The sequence below is a fragment of the Leguminivora glycinivorella genome, chromosome 3 (assembly GCF_023078275.1).
Source record: "Leguminivora glycinivorella isolate SPB_JAAS2020 chromosome 3, LegGlyc_1.1, whole genome shotgun sequence".
NCBI classification, from domain to species: Eukaryota; Metazoa; Arthropoda; class Insecta; order Lepidoptera; family Tortricidae; genus Leguminivora; species Leguminivora glycinivorella.
Genome location: NC_062973.1, coordinates 14,842,850 through 14,860,734, shown reverse-complemented (window position 1 = coordinate 14,860,734; position 17,885 = coordinate 14,842,850). Strand labels below are relative to the sequence as shown.

The following is a 17,885-nucleotide window of genomic DNA, read 5'->3' as shown; positions in this document are numbered from 1 at the left end:
ATTTAGGCCAACGGCAGGCGGTGTGGTCAAAACAGAGACAGAAAGTGGACGATGGCCTCGTGTCAAGAAAGATATAATACGGGACTGACAAACCCCATACAAAAAAGCGTACCTCTGAAATGTATGGGCTTTTTAGGCTTAAAACTAGATGGCGCTGTTTCGCAGCCTGGAAGTGGGCAAAATCATATTTTCCAAAAATATTTTTGCGTGTTTTTATTTTTTAAAAGAACAAATGACATATTTCTTTATTTTAACATCATGATATCGTGTCATTACACATTTTGAAAAAAATAAATTTATAGGCATCATCAATGTAGTTATGATAGTATTTAATAGGTGGCGCTAAAAAATCGAGGTACGATTCTTAATATGAAGATTGTCAATTCTATACATATAAATAATCCATGCCTCGTGTCAAACAATTATTTTGAGCACAGCTCATTAGCAATACAGAAACAGATTATTAAAAAAAATGACAAATAAATATATTGTATATACCTGGGATGTGGGGCTGTACCAGCTGGAAGGCTAGCTTCCTGTGCTGAGGGTTGGTGCTGTCCAGGCTCAGGCGGACTGTTAGCTCGTCGAATGTCTTCAGGGTTGTTCCTCCACAGATTTGGATGTTCTCCTGTAAATCGATTTAGTTATTAATAGTAGAAAAGCGCTGGTATCCTAACGGTATAAGCGTGCGAATTTAATCCAGGTTCAAACCCTAGGTACCAATGAGTTTTTTGGAAATTACGTACGATATGTCATTTGATATTTGCTAAGTGTGGCAGTCGCTTTCGTAAAACTAGTGTATACGCGAAATTTTGGGATTAAATAGTAGCCAAAGCGGACCTCGGCGGAAGAAGTTTAGAATATTAACAACCGTGCAACATAGGAAACTTGAAAGATCGAAACAAGGTAACATTTAAATCAATGTTTATGTAGACAATAGCCCTACAAACGAATCTAATTTGCGTAATTTGTTACCAAATGTGTATAACTAAAGTAAATTCATTAGTATTTTAGTAAGATATGGATAAAACATGAAATTAACAAATAGCATGTTACGTGTTTTAAATAAGTGTTGGAGTATTTGGGCCATTTTTTTTTTTCAAAGTTGACCACCCCACTTTTTTTTGTATTTGGATATTTTTATGTGTTTTCCACTCAGAATCTCGAGCTCTTTCAATCCTAATAGGAGAAAAAAGGTGTCCCAAGGTTTTTTTCGCATTTCGTTACCATTTTTTAATACATTTTGTATGGTGGTAAAAATTTATGGAAACCTTGGGACATTTTTTTCTCCTATCAGGATCGAAAGAGATCTCGATTCTGAGTATGAATCGCGTAAATAATACCCATGTTACAAAAAAAGTGGGGTGGACAACTTTGAAAAAAAATGGCCCATATTTACCTCCTCATTGTAGGTGAACTTGTCCTCAGGAAGGTAGATGGGCCCCTCTAGCCCGTATTTGGGGATGAGCACTTGTATCGCGTTCCTCTTCACAGCGAGGACCACCGCCGATTCTGTCTCCACGCGGTTCTTGAACAGGATCTGCGGAAAAATTTATAAGAATTTATTTGAACAGAATACAGATAGATAATGACAGCGGGAAGGAAAACCGAAGGAAAGTTGGACGGACTGTCTGTGAGATAATATGAAATGAAAGTACAAAACAAATGAATTATGTCTAAAACTAGCCTTTTCCCGCGGCTTCGCTAGCGTACTAAAATAGTTCAAACTTTTGATCTCCATTTCACCCCCTTAGGGGGTGAATTTTGAAAAATCCTTTCTTAGTACTCCTTTACACCTTATCAGGAACCTACGTGGCAAATTTGGAATCTCTAGCACCAGCGGTTTCGGCTGCACGTTGATATGTCAGTCAGTCAGTTTTTCTTTTATATATTTAGATCAAAGAGGAAAAAGACATGGTGCGCCACCCCAACTAAATGGGATAAAGGCAAGCGAATGACGAGTCAATGAATCCGTAGTATAATGACCGCTTGTAAGTATAGAAGCGTTATTTATTGCGTGCCGCTAATGATTACTCATTTGGATTCGCTGACACCTTAATGATGGTATTACGCACTTATTTAAAGTCTAGTGTATTGTATAGTGTCCATGTGCGCTATCAATCGATTGAAGCTAGAAACAAATTATGGGACGCGGACGTGGACGCGCGTCCATTGCCGCGATCTAGATAATGAATTATACACCTGTGCAAACTATCGGACGTAAGCCGTGGACGTGGCCTTGAGCGCACGGACGTCCGGACGTCATCTGGTTAGCTGAATGTTTTAAGACTGTGCACACTTATCGGTCGCGGCCGCCAGCCGCGTCCGTGTGACGCGCCCATAATTTGTTTCTAGCTTTACTGGCATCAGAAGTTTGTCAAGGCAATAACAGAGATCATATCATGTCAATCAATAATGAACTCTAATAGAAGATCCAAAACTTTCACTTACATGTGTATTAAGCGCTACGGACGCTCGACCTGCGTACTGGGCTTGTCTGTGCCTGTAGTTGAGGTTGTCACAAATGGCGCCCGCTTCTTTCGTATCGAGGAGAGTGGCGTGGGTGACATCGGCGCCTATACACGCGGCTAGTAGACGGTGGACTATGACGTCGGCGTATCTGGAATTAGAAACATGCATGAATTATTTGAAACTAGCATTTGCCCGCGGCTTCGCTCGCGTTAAATTCGAAAAGGAATCCGGAATGCTCCATACAAACGTCCACCTCCCATTTGAAGTGGGGGGGGGTTAGAAAGAGACAAAAGTAACCTATCCCTTCCACTGTCTCCACTTAAAAAATCACATCAACGCGTCGCTCCATTTTGCCGTGAAAGACGGACAAACAAACAGACCCACACCCTTTCCCATTTATAATTAATCGATACGTTATTTATCTAATTAAATATTATATTTTGTAAGGAACGCGAGTGTGAACTTACTTTACTGATAGTTTTGAAATTCACCTTCGGATAGGCGACGAAAAGTGCGTGTAAATCGGACACGCCAGACCATAGTGGTAGAACTCCTCTTGCGCCAGAGACCCGCTAGAGAAATAGACCGCCTGCTGCATACCCCGGGTCGCCATGATTAGAGGCAATGAAAAGTAACGGCCAGTCATTTATACAAACTCACCTCCGGATGGACGACGTGAAGTACGTATAAATCAGACACGCCAGACCGTAGTGGTAGAACTTCTCTTGTAGCAGAGACCCGCTGAAGGAGTATACTGCCTCGCCATGATTCAAAGCAATCTCAAATAACGGCTGGTCATTTATAAAATCCGACACGCCAAACCGTAGCGATAACACCGGCACCGCTGCTGCATGCACCGGGTCGCCATGATTAGAAGCAATGTAAAGTAACGGCCAGTCATTTATACAAACTTACCTTCGTATAGGCGACGTGAAGTGCGTATAAATCGGACACGCCAGACCGTAGTGGTAGAACTCCTCTTGCGCCAGAGACCCACTAGAGAAGTAGACTGCTTGCTGCATGCACCGGGTCGCCATGATTCGGAGTAAAGTATTGAAGAACGGACGGTCCGGGATGCGCGCTGCGTCGAGTGAAGCTGAGAAGGATTTGTTCGTTGCTACGTCGATTTCGAAGCCCTGAGGAATTGGGGGAGTCAGTGCACGGCCTTGTGTGATAATTTTACAAAATAAGTTCAACAATACAATTCTTACACTCTCAACAACGAAAGAAAGTGAAGTCAGTTGATTTGATTTAAAAATATTAGCAAAAGTTGCAGCTTGCAACAGTTTATTTTAGGTTTGTATTAGGACCACTATAGTACAATTATGTAGCTATTGAAAATGAAAATGAAAAGAAAATGAAATATTTATTTTTCAAGTAGGCATATTACAATGCGCATATGAACGTCAAATAAAGCTACGCCGGCTCTAACCCTACGCCTCATGCAGCCTCGAGAAGATTTCAGTCCCCCCTCAGTTGGGAGGGGGGTATCCACTATGGGACCGACAAGAAACTATTAGTACCTGTTGCCTCGCAGCCTTCAGGAACGATGTGAAATTGCCCGGTGGCGGCGAAGGATGCCGCCGCAACAGTGCACACTGTGGGAACTCAGCGGCCAACTTCTCTGCAACGCTCACGTTGGCTAGCAACATGAACTCTTCCACCATGGAGTTTGTGTCCACTATCTTCTTCGCTTGCACTTCTATTGGGTCGTGCGTTTCTGAGTCCACCTGTAATGACATTAAAGAAATGTGTATCTGCAATCGATACAGTCTCAGCTTTTCAATCAATGGAGAAGTCTTTGAAGGACAATCATCATAAACTAGACTGCATTTATATGATTGACATGATTATGACATATCACTTTTTAACTCCCGACGCAAGAACAACTGGGTGTTATAAGTTTGACGTGTCTGTCTGTCTGCGGCATCGTAGCTCCCGAAAGGATGAACCAATTTAGATTTATTTTTTTTTTGTCTAAAAACTGAGTTAGTCGGGAGTGTTCTTAGCCATCATAATTCATGAAAATCGGTTTACTATGTCGCAGTCGGGGGTTTTATAAAATTTTAATTTTGTGGTTAATACTACGTCGGTGGCAAACAAGCACACGGCCCGCCTGGTGGGAAGCGGTCACAGTAACCTATGGACGCCTGCAACTCAACGGATGTCACATGCGCGTTGCCGACCCATTAGAAACTTGTACACTCCATTTTGCTATGTGTTTATTTCTAAGGAGGGTTCGGGGTGCCGTCGACTCAAATGACAATAGACGGAACAAATTAGTCACTTATTTTGTTATAGTAGGTTTGCATCAGTCTAAAGGTCATAGCTACAGAAAGCAATGAACTACACTGATAGTACTGACCTGGAAGCGTATCTCAGGCGAGGCGAGCAAGAGCGCGCCGTTGTCCATCCTCTTCTTCTTGAGTTTCTTGGCGAGCGCGTTCAGTATCCGTAACGACGTCGCCACGGCGTCGTGTCGGTTCGCGTCGTCGATCGTCAGCTGTGCCTCCTCGTACGTCATCGCGGCTGCCGACTGAAAGGAACAAATTCTTGTCTTAATCAACATAAAAACAAAGTATATCCAAAGACACATGTAACTCCGTATAGATAGATTAGATAGCTACAGTCTAAGGAAAAAAACGTACCTCAGAAAAAGGTACGGTGACCTAGATGACGTTACACCTTTGGGGACGCTCGGTTAGATGGCGCTAATATTAATATTTGACATTTTAACACATATCAAGCTAAGAATATGGGCCAAATTGTCCAAACTGAGCTTGAAAAGTTTAAAGCTTGTGTCGAGAGATGGCAGTCTATGCACTGTGATTACATATTTTACTTTGACAGTAACACTCTATAATACTTAATCCTCTTTGGTATATCTAATGTTTGTAAAACAACCCAAAACAATTCAAGGCACTGGATGTAAATGAATATTTAACACGATACCCTGTGTCTACATCAAGCCAATTAAAAAACAACGATTACAATGTCGATCATAAATAGCGATTAAGAAAGATTAATTTACAGATTTATTAGTAATTTCTAACTTAGCTTTTCTAATCCAAAATGCAGAAAAGAAAGCCACTTAATTACAGCTCAAATTTACTAAGTCAAGAGTCGAACTGGATTTGGGCTTAATAAGTCATTATAACGTTACGTCCTTTCCATTGCGTACCTTGATGACACTCTTGTGGAACTTGGTAGAGAGGATGTTGGCATTCTCGTCGATCTCCCAGACGCAGGAGAAAGCCAATCGCTCTTCGCCGCCGCGTAGAGAGCACAAGTTAGAACTTAGCAGATCTGCAACAGAATACAATACAATACAAACATTTATAAATGACATGGTAAAAATACAAAGAATCATTTACGTACACAGCGCAGGCATCGACAAACGTGTAGGTACCAAAACAGCGTCCTAAACAAACTTCGTCCACATTAACACCACAGTATAATACAAAGAGTACTATCGTACAGTATGGCCACTCCCGCTCCTCGCAGAAAGTGCCGCTCTCGGTTACCTCACAGTTACCGCCTGTCAAAAACGCGAACAGTCGATCTGTCATATTTCACTCACAAGCATACTACGCGTTCACCTACACGAGCTTAAGACTGTGTGCTAAGAACGCGCCTTTTTCATATATTCAATCGCCAGTGTCCGAGGTGTGTTAACACAGTACAAGGATTACTCAGTAGTTAATCTCCAGCAGCGGCGACTCGATCAGTATTTGGCTCTCTCGCACGCGCCGCGCGCGACACGGCAGCGCGGCCCGTACTGACGCGACCGGCATCCTCTGGTTCCGATGTACTCGCTGCACCTCGCTGCGTGCGAGCGCTACTCAAGGACAAACCGCGCGGCGCATAATTTGTTACTTATCCAACAATATATCACACGTTGGGGTTGGAATGAAAAAAAATATCAGCTCCCACTTTACTTGTAGGGGGGGTACCCTAATAAAACATTTTTTTCCATTTTTAGGGTTCCGTAGTCAACTAGGAACCCTTATAGTTTCGCCATGTCTGCCTGTCCGTCCGTCCGTCCGTCCGTCCGTCCGTCCGCGGATAATCTCAGTAAAGCCGGGTACTCACTAGCGAGCTGTAACTGTTACCGAACAGATACTGTAACGAGGTTCTAGTGTGTACGCATGTTACAGTTCGGGCTCGCGACGTCGCCGGATCCAGTACCCCGAGCGTACTCATTTAGCGAGCCGTAACTGTAACCGAACAGATACAGTAATGAGGTCTAGTGTGTACGCGTGTTACAGTTCAGGCTCGTGACGTCGCCGGATCCATTTCCTGGAGCGTACTCATTTGTGAGCAGTAACTGTAATCAAAAAGATACAGTAACCAGGTTCTAGTGTGTACGAGAAGGCCACATCACTAAAATTAATGACGAGCCGGATGTATCTGCATTTTTGGATTGTAACTCCACAATGTCGGACGAAGGTGTCTCTCGCTTGTGCAGCATATATGTATATTTATATTTATAGATGCATTATTTAATGATACCTATCGGCCACGAAGAAGGTGGATTCAGAGAATGTACCGGAAAAGAAGTGATCTACTGTAAATAATGAAAAAAAAAAAATTGTAACCATTATAAAAAATCATCGAATGAGTGCAACCGATTTCGAATATTTAATAAATTTAGGAGTCTACAGGACACTATTCTCCATTTCTCCCTGTAGGAGTCTATCAATAGAAGCTATTAAATTTCTCCTCTGACCATTCACTCATGATGAAAAGTTTGACGTTCGCAGCGGATTGTTACAACCTCTCTTCTCGACGTCCACGAGCGCACTGCGAGCGCCCTTTGATTCGCGGCAAAAACCGACAATTATCGGCTCGCTGTGAGCCGCTCGTGTTGCGTTCGTTGCAGGCTCGTGAACCACGTACACACTATGTTTTTGGTTACAGTAACGGTTACGGTTACATGCAATGTTACAGGTTCTGAAATGAGTACGTTGTAAACATTGGTTCGCTGCGAGCAGCAACGCGCACCGCTCGCAGGAGGTTCGCGAACCATGTACACACTATGGTTTTGGTTACAATAACGGTTACGGTTACCTGTAACGTTACAGGTTCGGAAATGAGTACGTTGTAAACATCGGCTCGCTGCGAGCAGCAACGCGTACCGCTCGCAGGAGGTTTGCGAACCACGTACACACTATGTTTTTTGGTAACAGGTCATGCAACGGTTACAGTTACAGCTCGCTAGTGAGTACCCGGCTTAACCGTTAGCACTAGAAAGCTGAAATTTGGTACCAATATGTATATCAACCACGCCAACAAAGTGCAAAAATAAAAAATGGAAAAAAATGTTTTATTAGGGTACCCCCCCTACATGTAAAGTGGGGGCTGATATTTTTTTCATTCCAACCCCAATGTGTGATATATTGTTGGATAGGTATTTAAAAATGAATAAGGGTTTACTAAGATTGTTTTTTAATAATATTAATATTTTCGGAAATAATCGCTCCTAAAGGAAAAAAAAGTGCGTCCAACTTTTGAACCATATGTTTAAAAAATATGAAAAAAATCACAAAAGTAGAACTTTATAAAGACTTTCTAGGAAAATTATTTTCAACTTGATAGGTTCAGTAGTTTTTGAGAAAAATACGGAACCCTACACTGAGCGTGGCCCGACACACTCTTGGCCGGTTTTTTTTATTTAGGTAAATAATTTTGCGGATAATTACAAAAAAAAAAACAGACGAGGCGGTAAGTAACTATCACATACAGAAGGGAACAAAATTACAGATATCGCCAAGTTTTAAAATTTTGACCAAGACAAAATACAGGGCTACCCAAACAAGCAGTCGAATAGAAGAAAGATTGATTGGACTAACGAACCTGGGACCATGTCGATTCTCTTATCGACCAAGTACACCGTGGTAGATCTGAGTGCTGCCTCCTTGTCCAGCGCCGTGTTCGGTCTCACGAAGTGAGTCACGTCAGCAATGTGGACACCAACCTGCCGTTCAAATAATTCATGCTAATATTATAAATTATGGGAAAGTGTCTGTTTGTTTGTCCGTCTTTCACGGCAAAACAGAGCGACGAATTGACGTGATTTTTGAAGTGGAGATAGTTGAAGGGATGGAGAGTGTTATAGGATACTTTTTGTCTCTTTCTAACGCGAGCGAAGCCGCGGGCAAAAGCTAGTTAGCAATAAAATAGTCTATTCATAAGAAGTTTGGATGATTCATGGTTAACATGACTGTTACACCGCTCGTAGAAGCGTAGCCGATTACATGGGTTTCCCCGTATGTAGCGAAAATGTCGTAGCGCCGCGTAGAGCCCGGTTTCGAAAGTGTTAATTTCACTAAACTTACATTGACTGAGACATAGACCGTGATTACCTAATTGTTTTTTGTCGAACTTACGATTTTTCGACATATACACATGCACCATTATCATGGGTAACTAAGGGTAACGCTGAATGTCAATATCGGGAGCTCCACAAAAAGTAAAACGGTAATCACGGTCTATATCCCGGTCAATAGAAGTTTAGTAATTCATTTTTTTTCAGTCCTCAACTGAGTGATAGTGTTTTGCAAGTTTATTTATTTCTGAATAAGGTAAATAGGTGCATAAGCTATGTTATCGTTATAGAAGCAAGTCTCAACAGGAAGAGTCAAGTTGTGTAAGAGAATTTTTCACATTACATAATCGACATTCTATAATAGGCTACTTGCCTCCTAGTCAAATCAGCTTCTTTTTAAGAACTGTCAAAAGGAAATTGAACGACTTGCTAATATGGAATTAATATGAAATCGAATTGAGTGACGTCACGGTCAATTCAGTTACTTTATATATTTCTACCTGACTTATTAAATGGAAATTGGATTTAAAAATAACTTCTGTCCATGTTTTTCTTATAATTATCTGATGCTTTATTTTGTGCATGGTATAAAATACTTTATTCTAAGAATAGTCAAGTTCCCTATTGTATAATATAGGCATTAAAGGCATCATCTTTCCTAAATCCGATATCGGATCCGATAATTTGAAAACGCTCTTCTAACACCTGTTCAAATCGCTCACCTGCTCACCTCACCATGCATGCTCACCTCGTATTTTGAAGGCCATTGGCAGTCAGACCGGGAATGGATCGCGCGTGTAAAGCGTCGTCGATATCCGTACAGCCGGGCGGGTCTACGGAGCAGATCGTGATGCCGCGGAGGTCTACACGCTTCTTCACTTCCTGCGAACATATAAAATGACAAGTATATATTCGAAGTTTTGACAGTGTATAAGTCAATAAACTGCTGTTTAAACAATTTTTTTATAGACTGATCGGTATTTTGACGACCGGTCTGGCCTAGCGGATAGTGACTCTGCCTGCTAAGCCGCGGGTCCCGGGTTCGAATCCCGGTAAGGGCATTTATTTGTGTGATGAGCACAGATATCTGCAGACTACAGATATGTGCAGGTATCTGTGCTCATCAAGTCATCACAAATATTTTGTTCCTGTATAATATTTGTGCATAATAATACTGTATAATATTTTGTTTGTAATATTTGTATATTATATATATCGTTGTATGAGTACCTGCAACACAAGCCTACTTGAGCTCACCATGGGACTGTCAATATTTGTAAGAATGTCCTATATAATATTTACTTATTTATATTTATTAGACCCTAGTAGCTGGTAGCCTAGCGGTAAGTACGTGCGACTTTCTTTCCGGAGGTCGCGGGTTCGAACCCCGGCTCGCACCAATGAGTTTTTCGGAATTTATGTGCGAAATGTCATTTGATATTTGCCAGTCGCTTTTCGGTGAAGGAAAACATCGTGAGGAAACCGGACTAATTCCAATAAGGTCTAGTTTACCCTTCGGGTTGGAAGGTCAGATGGCAGTCGCTTTCGTAAAAACTAGTGCCTATGCCAAATCCTGGGATTAGTTGTCAAAGCGGACCCCAGGCTCCCATGAGCCGTGGCAAATGCCGGGAGAACGCAAGGAGGATGATGATGATAATTTATTAGACCCTAGTTACACCTGATGGAAACTGAAGACAGTTTAAGATTTAGCTCGCCTTGCCTTGGGTGAGACTTGAACTCTTGATCCAGAGGCCGTGAGTTCAAGTCTCACCCAAGGCAGACATTTTCCACTTTTAAATTTGAACTTTTTTTTGCAGACTTTTTGCGATTTATGTTTGACCCCACAAGTAAGAGTTGGAAGTACACATTTATAATAGTCGTACCTCGTCCGTGATGGTCCAGTCAGTAGGCGGTAGACACGCAAGGACAGCTTCACTGAATCGCGCGTGAGGTACGTCATGCTCTAGGAGAAGTACTTCGTTCTCAGCGTCCTTGTCCCCTGGTAAATTAAACAACAAATTCTCATTGTTACAAGTGTATTTGTGACTTTTCCATGTCTCCTTCTTCTTCTTCTTAGTTAGGGGCTATGTAAGGCTTCATAGCGCCTTATGTGTCACTGCGACCATTACTGATCTATTGTGATCGCCACCTACTACAACTCTCGATCAAGTCCTACAAATTCGAAGATTTGTAGTATCTTTTTGAAGTCGAGATACCTCACATCCTCTGGGTGCATTTGATAGCTGCCCAGAATCACGTCTTCTTAGTCCTTACAAAATTTCGGAATTTAATTTATCTGAAGTAACAAGTTTTGGGTTGAAGGGCAGGCCACATTGCCTGAGAGTCAAGAAGCCAGGGTTAGTCGGTAAACAGTGTGTTAGTAACCGCTTCTTGCGGCGGTCTATGGAGGAGTCTATGGATATATCCAGCAGTGAATAAACTAAAAATTTAATAGGTACTTGTAGTACTCGTCGCGCCCTCTTTAAATATACCGAGAACTAACAACACCGACTGGCTATTCCTTGGCCAGGAGTCGAGCGCAACCAGAATTCGCTGTGACGATACTTCGCTCTGTCACACCCTCACACCTTATCCAAACCTCACAATTAAAATCCATAGACCTACCTATAGGCCCAAGTGCTCGTACGAAGTGTCCTAGCGGGTAGCGGCTGTTCCTTGGCCAGGAGTCCAGCGCAACCAGAATTCGCTGTGACGCTACTTCGCTCTGTCACACCTTATCCTAACCTCACGATTAAAATCCATAGACCTACCTATAGGCCCAAGTGTTCGCACGAAGTGTCCTAGCGGGTATTCCTTGGCCAGAAGTCGAGCGCAACCAGAATTCGCTGTGACGCTACTTCGCTCTGTCACACCTTATCCTAGCCTCACAATTCAAATCCATAGATCTACCTATAGGCCCAAGTGTTCGCACGAAGTGTCCTAGCGGGTATTCCTTGGCCAGAAGTCGAGCGCAACCAGAATTCGCTGTGACGCTACTTCGCTCTGTCACACCTTATCCTAACCTCACAATTCAAATCCATAGATCTACCTATAGGCCCAAGTGTTCGCACGAAGTGTCCTAGCGGGTAGCGGGTATTCCTTGGCCAGGAGTCGAGCGCAACCAGAATTCGCTGTGACGCTACTTCGCTCTGTCACACCATATCCTAATCTCACGATTAAAATCCATAGACCTACCTATAGGCCCAAGTGCTCGCACGAAGTGTCCTAGCGGGTAGCGGCTGTTCCTTGGCCAGGAGTCCAGCGCAACCAGAATTCGCTGCGAGGCTAGTACGTCGCTCTGCCGCGTCTCGATCCGTACGCGCGGGATGCGACGCTCCGCCGGCGTGAAAAGATGACGTGTAGCACCTGTGGACAATTTATTATCATGTTATTTATATTACGTACATGGAAAGGCCTTTATAAGGCAGAGGGATTATATTTCCCAATTATTTTTTTATTTTTTTTATTAATTATATATATTTATACAAGTAAACTAAGATTAAAAACTTCATAGGAATTCAAAGACTACAAGCCTAATCAGTGGCGAGGCGTGAAGATTTTCATTGGTAAAGCCGGAGGGGTTTTTTGGGATCTGTTTTGTATGGACTCCTACAGATACTGCAGAATTTTAGGGAACCCGTTGGGAATAGAGTTGTATCGACGCTACGCCATTGATACCTATATGTATAACAGATTTTTCGGTAAACACGGTTTACCGAAAAATCTCTATTTTATCGCACTAGTGCGAGAAGTGGGTGATTATGTGCCGAACTTTTTTCTTTTCCGCACTTGTATCGTAATGTACTATTATATACACTAACAAAGAGCAGGAGTTATTATCAGAGATCGGAAAAATTTGCGTCATTGCTCGCAATAATGTGGACATGTCTCCAAAATTAATCAAATAATTAATCATTTAATTAATTTCTTACTTGACATATAATTTGATTCCTAGTCAATAAATACAAAAGTTTGTTGTAAAAGTATAGATTTATTAAAGAAAATAATCAGTATTTTTTCCAAATTTCAGCAGTCAGCAGTACTTAAGTGCTGAAAAACTCCGCTCGCAATCCACTGATGTTAATGGGGCAAACTTAAGTACTTTTATAGGAATATTATTATTCCAGTATAATTCAGAGTTATTTTCTGTTATAAGTTGTGGGCGATAATCAAAATCGGGATTTAGTATCTGCATAGTTGTTTGAATTTACATCCATATATGAAGTATAGGTAAATACGCATACGTACCATTTTCACGTCGTATTATATTTATTAAATTCAATTTTCACCACTAATTCGTTTTTAAACTGGCGATATTAGGTACTCAGTAAAGAAAAAGCCATTTTTTTAATTTGCTGCCGATTAGGTATGGTACGTACGTAATTTAGGTACGGCAAATACGACTGTAATTTGAATACTATCAATGTCAAAATATATATATTAAGAAAAAGTGAATCCACGGAGGTTTTATATCTAGAGAACTAGACGAACTAGTTAAATAAATCTACACTTTAACAAACTTTTGTATTTATTGACTAGGAATCAAATTATATGTCAAGTAAGAAATTAATTAAATGATTAATTATTTGATTAATTTTGGAGACATGTCCACATTATTCCGAGCAATGACGCAAATTTTTCCGATCTCTGGTTATTATGCACAATTGCACAGGTCTATTCTATTTCTTTACTCGTATAAAAGTCTACAAACCTGGGAATTTACTAGGCATCAGTATTCCACAGTACTGTCTCCACTTTCTCCGGATGATGCCCACAACTTTGCCCGTGGGTGTGATCTCATCATCGCTCGTCGGCTTGGCGTTCTTCAATAGCACAGCCTCTTCTTCTAACAGGTCTCCTGGGTCATCTGCCTATAAAATAAAGAAACAGCAATTAAAGACCTAGTGTGCTTGTCGCATTGGATGCAATTTGGACATCACTCATATACTTAAAGCAAACAACGCTAGTAGATAAAACATATCATATATGACTTAGGTATTATTTTTCGGTACTATGCCACAGGGGCCGTTTTTAGATTTACTGTAGTTTAATTTTAGATTTATTTAGTTTAATTTAATTTTTATTTTATTTTATTTTAAGTTTAATTTTAGATTTAATAGTTTAGTTTTATTGTAAGATAATTTTATGTCCTTAATGTTTTATTATAATATTTTAACACCAAATACATGTGCAACTCCGTAAAAAAAAAAAAAAAATCTTCTTATCGTGTGAAGGGATCATAAGTTCTTAACTAAATAATATTTTGCCAATATCTTGCCACCTCCAACGCTCGAGGGGTAGCTTTTATAAGTTATTAATCTAAGCCATATAAAACGGTTTTCCTTCTACCCCTATTCCACGTTATGTTATGAGAGGTTGGTGCAACTTATTTAAAATACTAGCTTTTTCCCGCAGCTTCGCTTGCGTTAAATTTAAAAAATTGCGGAATGCTCCATACAAACTTCCACCCCCCATTTTAGAGAAGTGGGGGGTCACAAAAATACAAAAAGTAGCCTATGTCACTCTACATTCCTTTAACTATGTCTACTTAAAAAATCACGTCTATTCGTCGCTCCGTTTTGCCGTGAAAGACGGACAAACAAACTTTCCCATTTATAATATTAATATGGATATCAACGTAATAAGTGCCCAAAAGTTTACTTACCTTGTCCTCAAGAACGATGTCGCTTGGTTTCCGCCATTCCTCTTTAGGGAACACTTCTACGGCGACCAAGTCACCGTCTACTGCCCTGTTGATGCCTATGTGGCCTTGGAGAAGAATCTAAAATAATCATTTACTTAAAAAAATAATCAAGTTTAAATGGTTTGACTTGACCCAGAAAATTTTCATATGCAGCTCATCCCCCCTAGCATAACTTGCCTTGTCGCGCGCGAGTCCATACTTGAAGTGGCGCTTGATGTATGGACTCGCGCGCGACAAGGCAAGTTGTGCTAGGCTTGTGTCGTTCACGAACTATGAACTGTTAGGAATAAAATCCCATCAATGACCGAAATGAACTGAATCTTTCCATGCTCTGAGAATCAGTCTTTGCTCATTTAGTTCAGTATAGGATCGGCGAGCGCGAGCGGTTTGGATCGAGAACGAGTGTGTGACTGCGCCGACCGAGAGCGAGAGCTACTTAGCAGAGCAACAAAAAAAGTCAAGTTTTCATATTGAACTTCGTTTACTTACAAGCTTTCGACCCGGAATGTTACTATCTGTGGACTATTCGTATCATTTTGACACTATTCGGTCCCATTCGTTCTGATCTTTCCAACCGCAGTGGTCGCTGGTCTGACTGAACTAAATGAGCAAAAGACCTAAAAGAGCGAACTAGTTCGTGGGAGCGATTGAACGAGATCGGAGCACTCCGATCAACGAACGAAACGACACAAGCCTAAGTTGTGCTAAAGGGTCATATCTATTTTGTTATGTTGATAGAGCTTTCGGAGATTTAAATTAAAGAAAAGCAATTTTTAACCACTACATTATAACATTTCCGTCTTTGGTAGTGTTTCTCCAAGTAAATTCATTAAAATATCGTTACAAATTTTAATACACTTATTTATTGCACAAAATTTAATCTCCACGACAAAACTTAGCTTTCATAGAATAAATATCATTTTTAATTACCGGTTTATCAAATCCACTGACAGATGCAGTACCCTCTAAGAAATTATCTCTTGAAGCATGAAAAGTACCCTGGTACAGTTTCCCGTGTTTGACGTCAGTGCGGATCTGGCCCAACGTCAAGTGAGCAGGATACAAGGCATCCTTAGCGCAGCTTTCTGGTATCACATTCTTGGACAATTTGTCCACCAATCCGGGGAAACCATTGACATTTTCAATGTAGTCTTTGACTGAAAATAACATTAAAATTAAAAAAAAATAACAAATAACATTATGTTTAGTTGTGATTGTGAATGACAGGTTGTGGCTCTTATTTGTTTGAATTTCTTAATGAACAAACCAATAGGCAACTTGCCTGTAATGTAAGCTACAGCAGGACAAATCTCGACTGGGGGGCAATTGTAACTGATCCATTTTTTTCCATTATTACACTATGATGTTGAGTTCTACATGCATCCACTGAAGGCGCCTACCATATATAACTGCTGGATGCTCTATTTAATGTAGCAAACATTGTAAAACATGGACCAGTTACATTTGAACCCCAGTCGAGATTTGCCCTGCCGTACCTTACTTAAAATAAAATATTTTATAACATGCATAATATACATATCATCAGATTATAAGGAACAAAAGGGACAGTAATGATTTTTAGTCTCGATTTGTATTTAATAAGTTGGATAGAAATGTAAAGTAAATGAGTTGATCAAGACGTCACTCAACATATTTTTACATAAATACCATATTAGGAAATCATTCCAATTATTTTTGACAGTTCTTAAAAAGTTCTTGATTTGACTATTAATAGAATATTAATAGAAGAAAAGTGGCCTCGAATTACTCTGGCAACTTCACATTTTAAGTTCAATCAAAGAGTCTGTGCTTAAATATTTTTAATTTACTGCCTTCATGAACTGATAGAATTTTTTTTTTCCTCCTTACCAGAACAGCATTTAATCCCTTCCTCCTGGGCCAACTTCCTGTTGTTCTCATCGTCAGTAAGGAGAACCACCTCCGGGAATGAGCCAGCAGTGTTGTTAGTTGACAGGTGAGAGGCGTACCACGAGACTGCTTTACGGATAGCTCTGTCATTCCTGTCATTTTGCTTCTCGCCTGGATTTCGTTCTACATATGTGTCTCTGTAAAAAAAGTAAATATCAATTTTAACTTTTGAATAAAATAGGTTACGAGAAACCATTTAAATGTTAAGTTATGTGACTGTGCCTTGTCAGCTTTCAAAGCATGATAGAAAAATGTTTAAAAGAATAAGTTCAAACTTTGAATCTTCAAATAAAAGGTACAGGGCAATCCAACTTACAGGATTTAAATCAATTCTGAGGTAAAAATATATATACATATAAGTAAACCTAGATTCCACATTAAGAACATTTTTTTTATTTACTCATATTCTAGCAAATAAAGACATTGAATTGATATAAATATTGACTCTAACTGATATTAAGTAATTTTTAAGGAAAAGATGTCACTTACTTATGATGCTCATTTACAAATGAGTAAAACTTCCTTTTCTTGTTGCCTATAATCTCAAGCAATCTTTGAAATATGGCCGTGTTCTGATGTTTCACTTCATCCAGTACTGTTTGCAATACGATCACGTTCGTTAGCGCGTCTTCCTCCAGTACGTCGATCTGGTGCAGGACCACGTTGGTATCCAGGACCAAGTAATGTGGCTCTTCGAAAAGCGCACAAATTGATTTCGGTGTCGACTCCAACACTATTTCATCGTCCTTGTGCGGACAAATCACGCATGCCTCAGACCCGCAGAGTAAATCGTCTCGCAAATAATGCTCCCTCACAATCTACAAACAAACTTCACCGTAATCCTGGTAAAAGAAATAGAGACCAGAGATCAGTTTGCTAAATAAAAACATAACCTTACCTTCAGAATGTTGCCGCGTTTTGTTTTAGTTAAAAATGTTTTTGTGGTCCACATGTTGATCCAAAGTGAAGAGTACAGATCCTTAAATAAGATTATTCATATAAAACAACAGTTATATTCAAGCAATTTCACTACTATGTATTTCATTTCACACAAAACACACAAAATGCGATGTCTGCGATGATGACAATATGGTGTGGTATGACATTACAATGACACTGACATTACTGACACTTTTTTTTTTTTTTTTTTTTTCTTCGTCCTTCTGGACAGGCTAGGACCATAGGCCATACCGCCTCATTACTGACACTGACGTCTATTTATTTTTTTATTTTTTTCATGATCATGTATACTGACGTTTATGCTAGTCTAGTGCATAGATTTAGATATATTAACAGAATTATAGTTAAACCAGAATGAGTAGTTAGGTCAAAAAGTGTGTCCACATGAGAGGGCATTGTTTGGGCTGGTGTCCCTCTCGCACTTACTGATAATGTCAACATTATTCAGTGACGTCATCACTGTCATAAATTGGGGATACCAGTCAATTTTCA

At 40.3% G+C, this 17,885-nt stretch overlaps 1 protein-coding gene across 1 annotated transcript; it reads right to left on the bottom strand.

Annotated features, from left to right (window-relative positions):
• Nucleotides 1–385: 385 nt before the first annotated feature.
• On the bottom strand, nucleotides 386–17,538 carry LOC125224654 (exosome complex exonuclease RRP44). The gene is made up of 18 exons (XM_048128082.1): nucleotides 17,332–17,538; nucleotides 16,923–17,251; nucleotides 16,374–16,570; nucleotides 15,435–15,661; nucleotides 14,466–14,582; nucleotides 13,512–13,671; nucleotides 11,996–12,166; nucleotides 10,684–10,799; nucleotides 9,572–9,682; nucleotides 8,329–8,470; nucleotides 5,654–5,778; nucleotides 4,838–5,008; nucleotides 3,996–4,202; nucleotides 3,388–3,608; nucleotides 2,452–2,620; nucleotides 1,400–1,540; nucleotides 499–628; nucleotides 386–408 (listed from the first exon to the last, which is right to left on the bottom strand). Exons 1-18 carry the CDS (start codon nucleotides 17,383–17,385, stop codon nucleotides 386–388), a joined length of 2,811 nt encoding a protein of 936 aa, XP_047984039.1. The 5' UTR covers nucleotides 17,386–17,538.
• Between the last annotated feature and the right edge of the window lie 347 nt (nucleotides 17,539–17,885).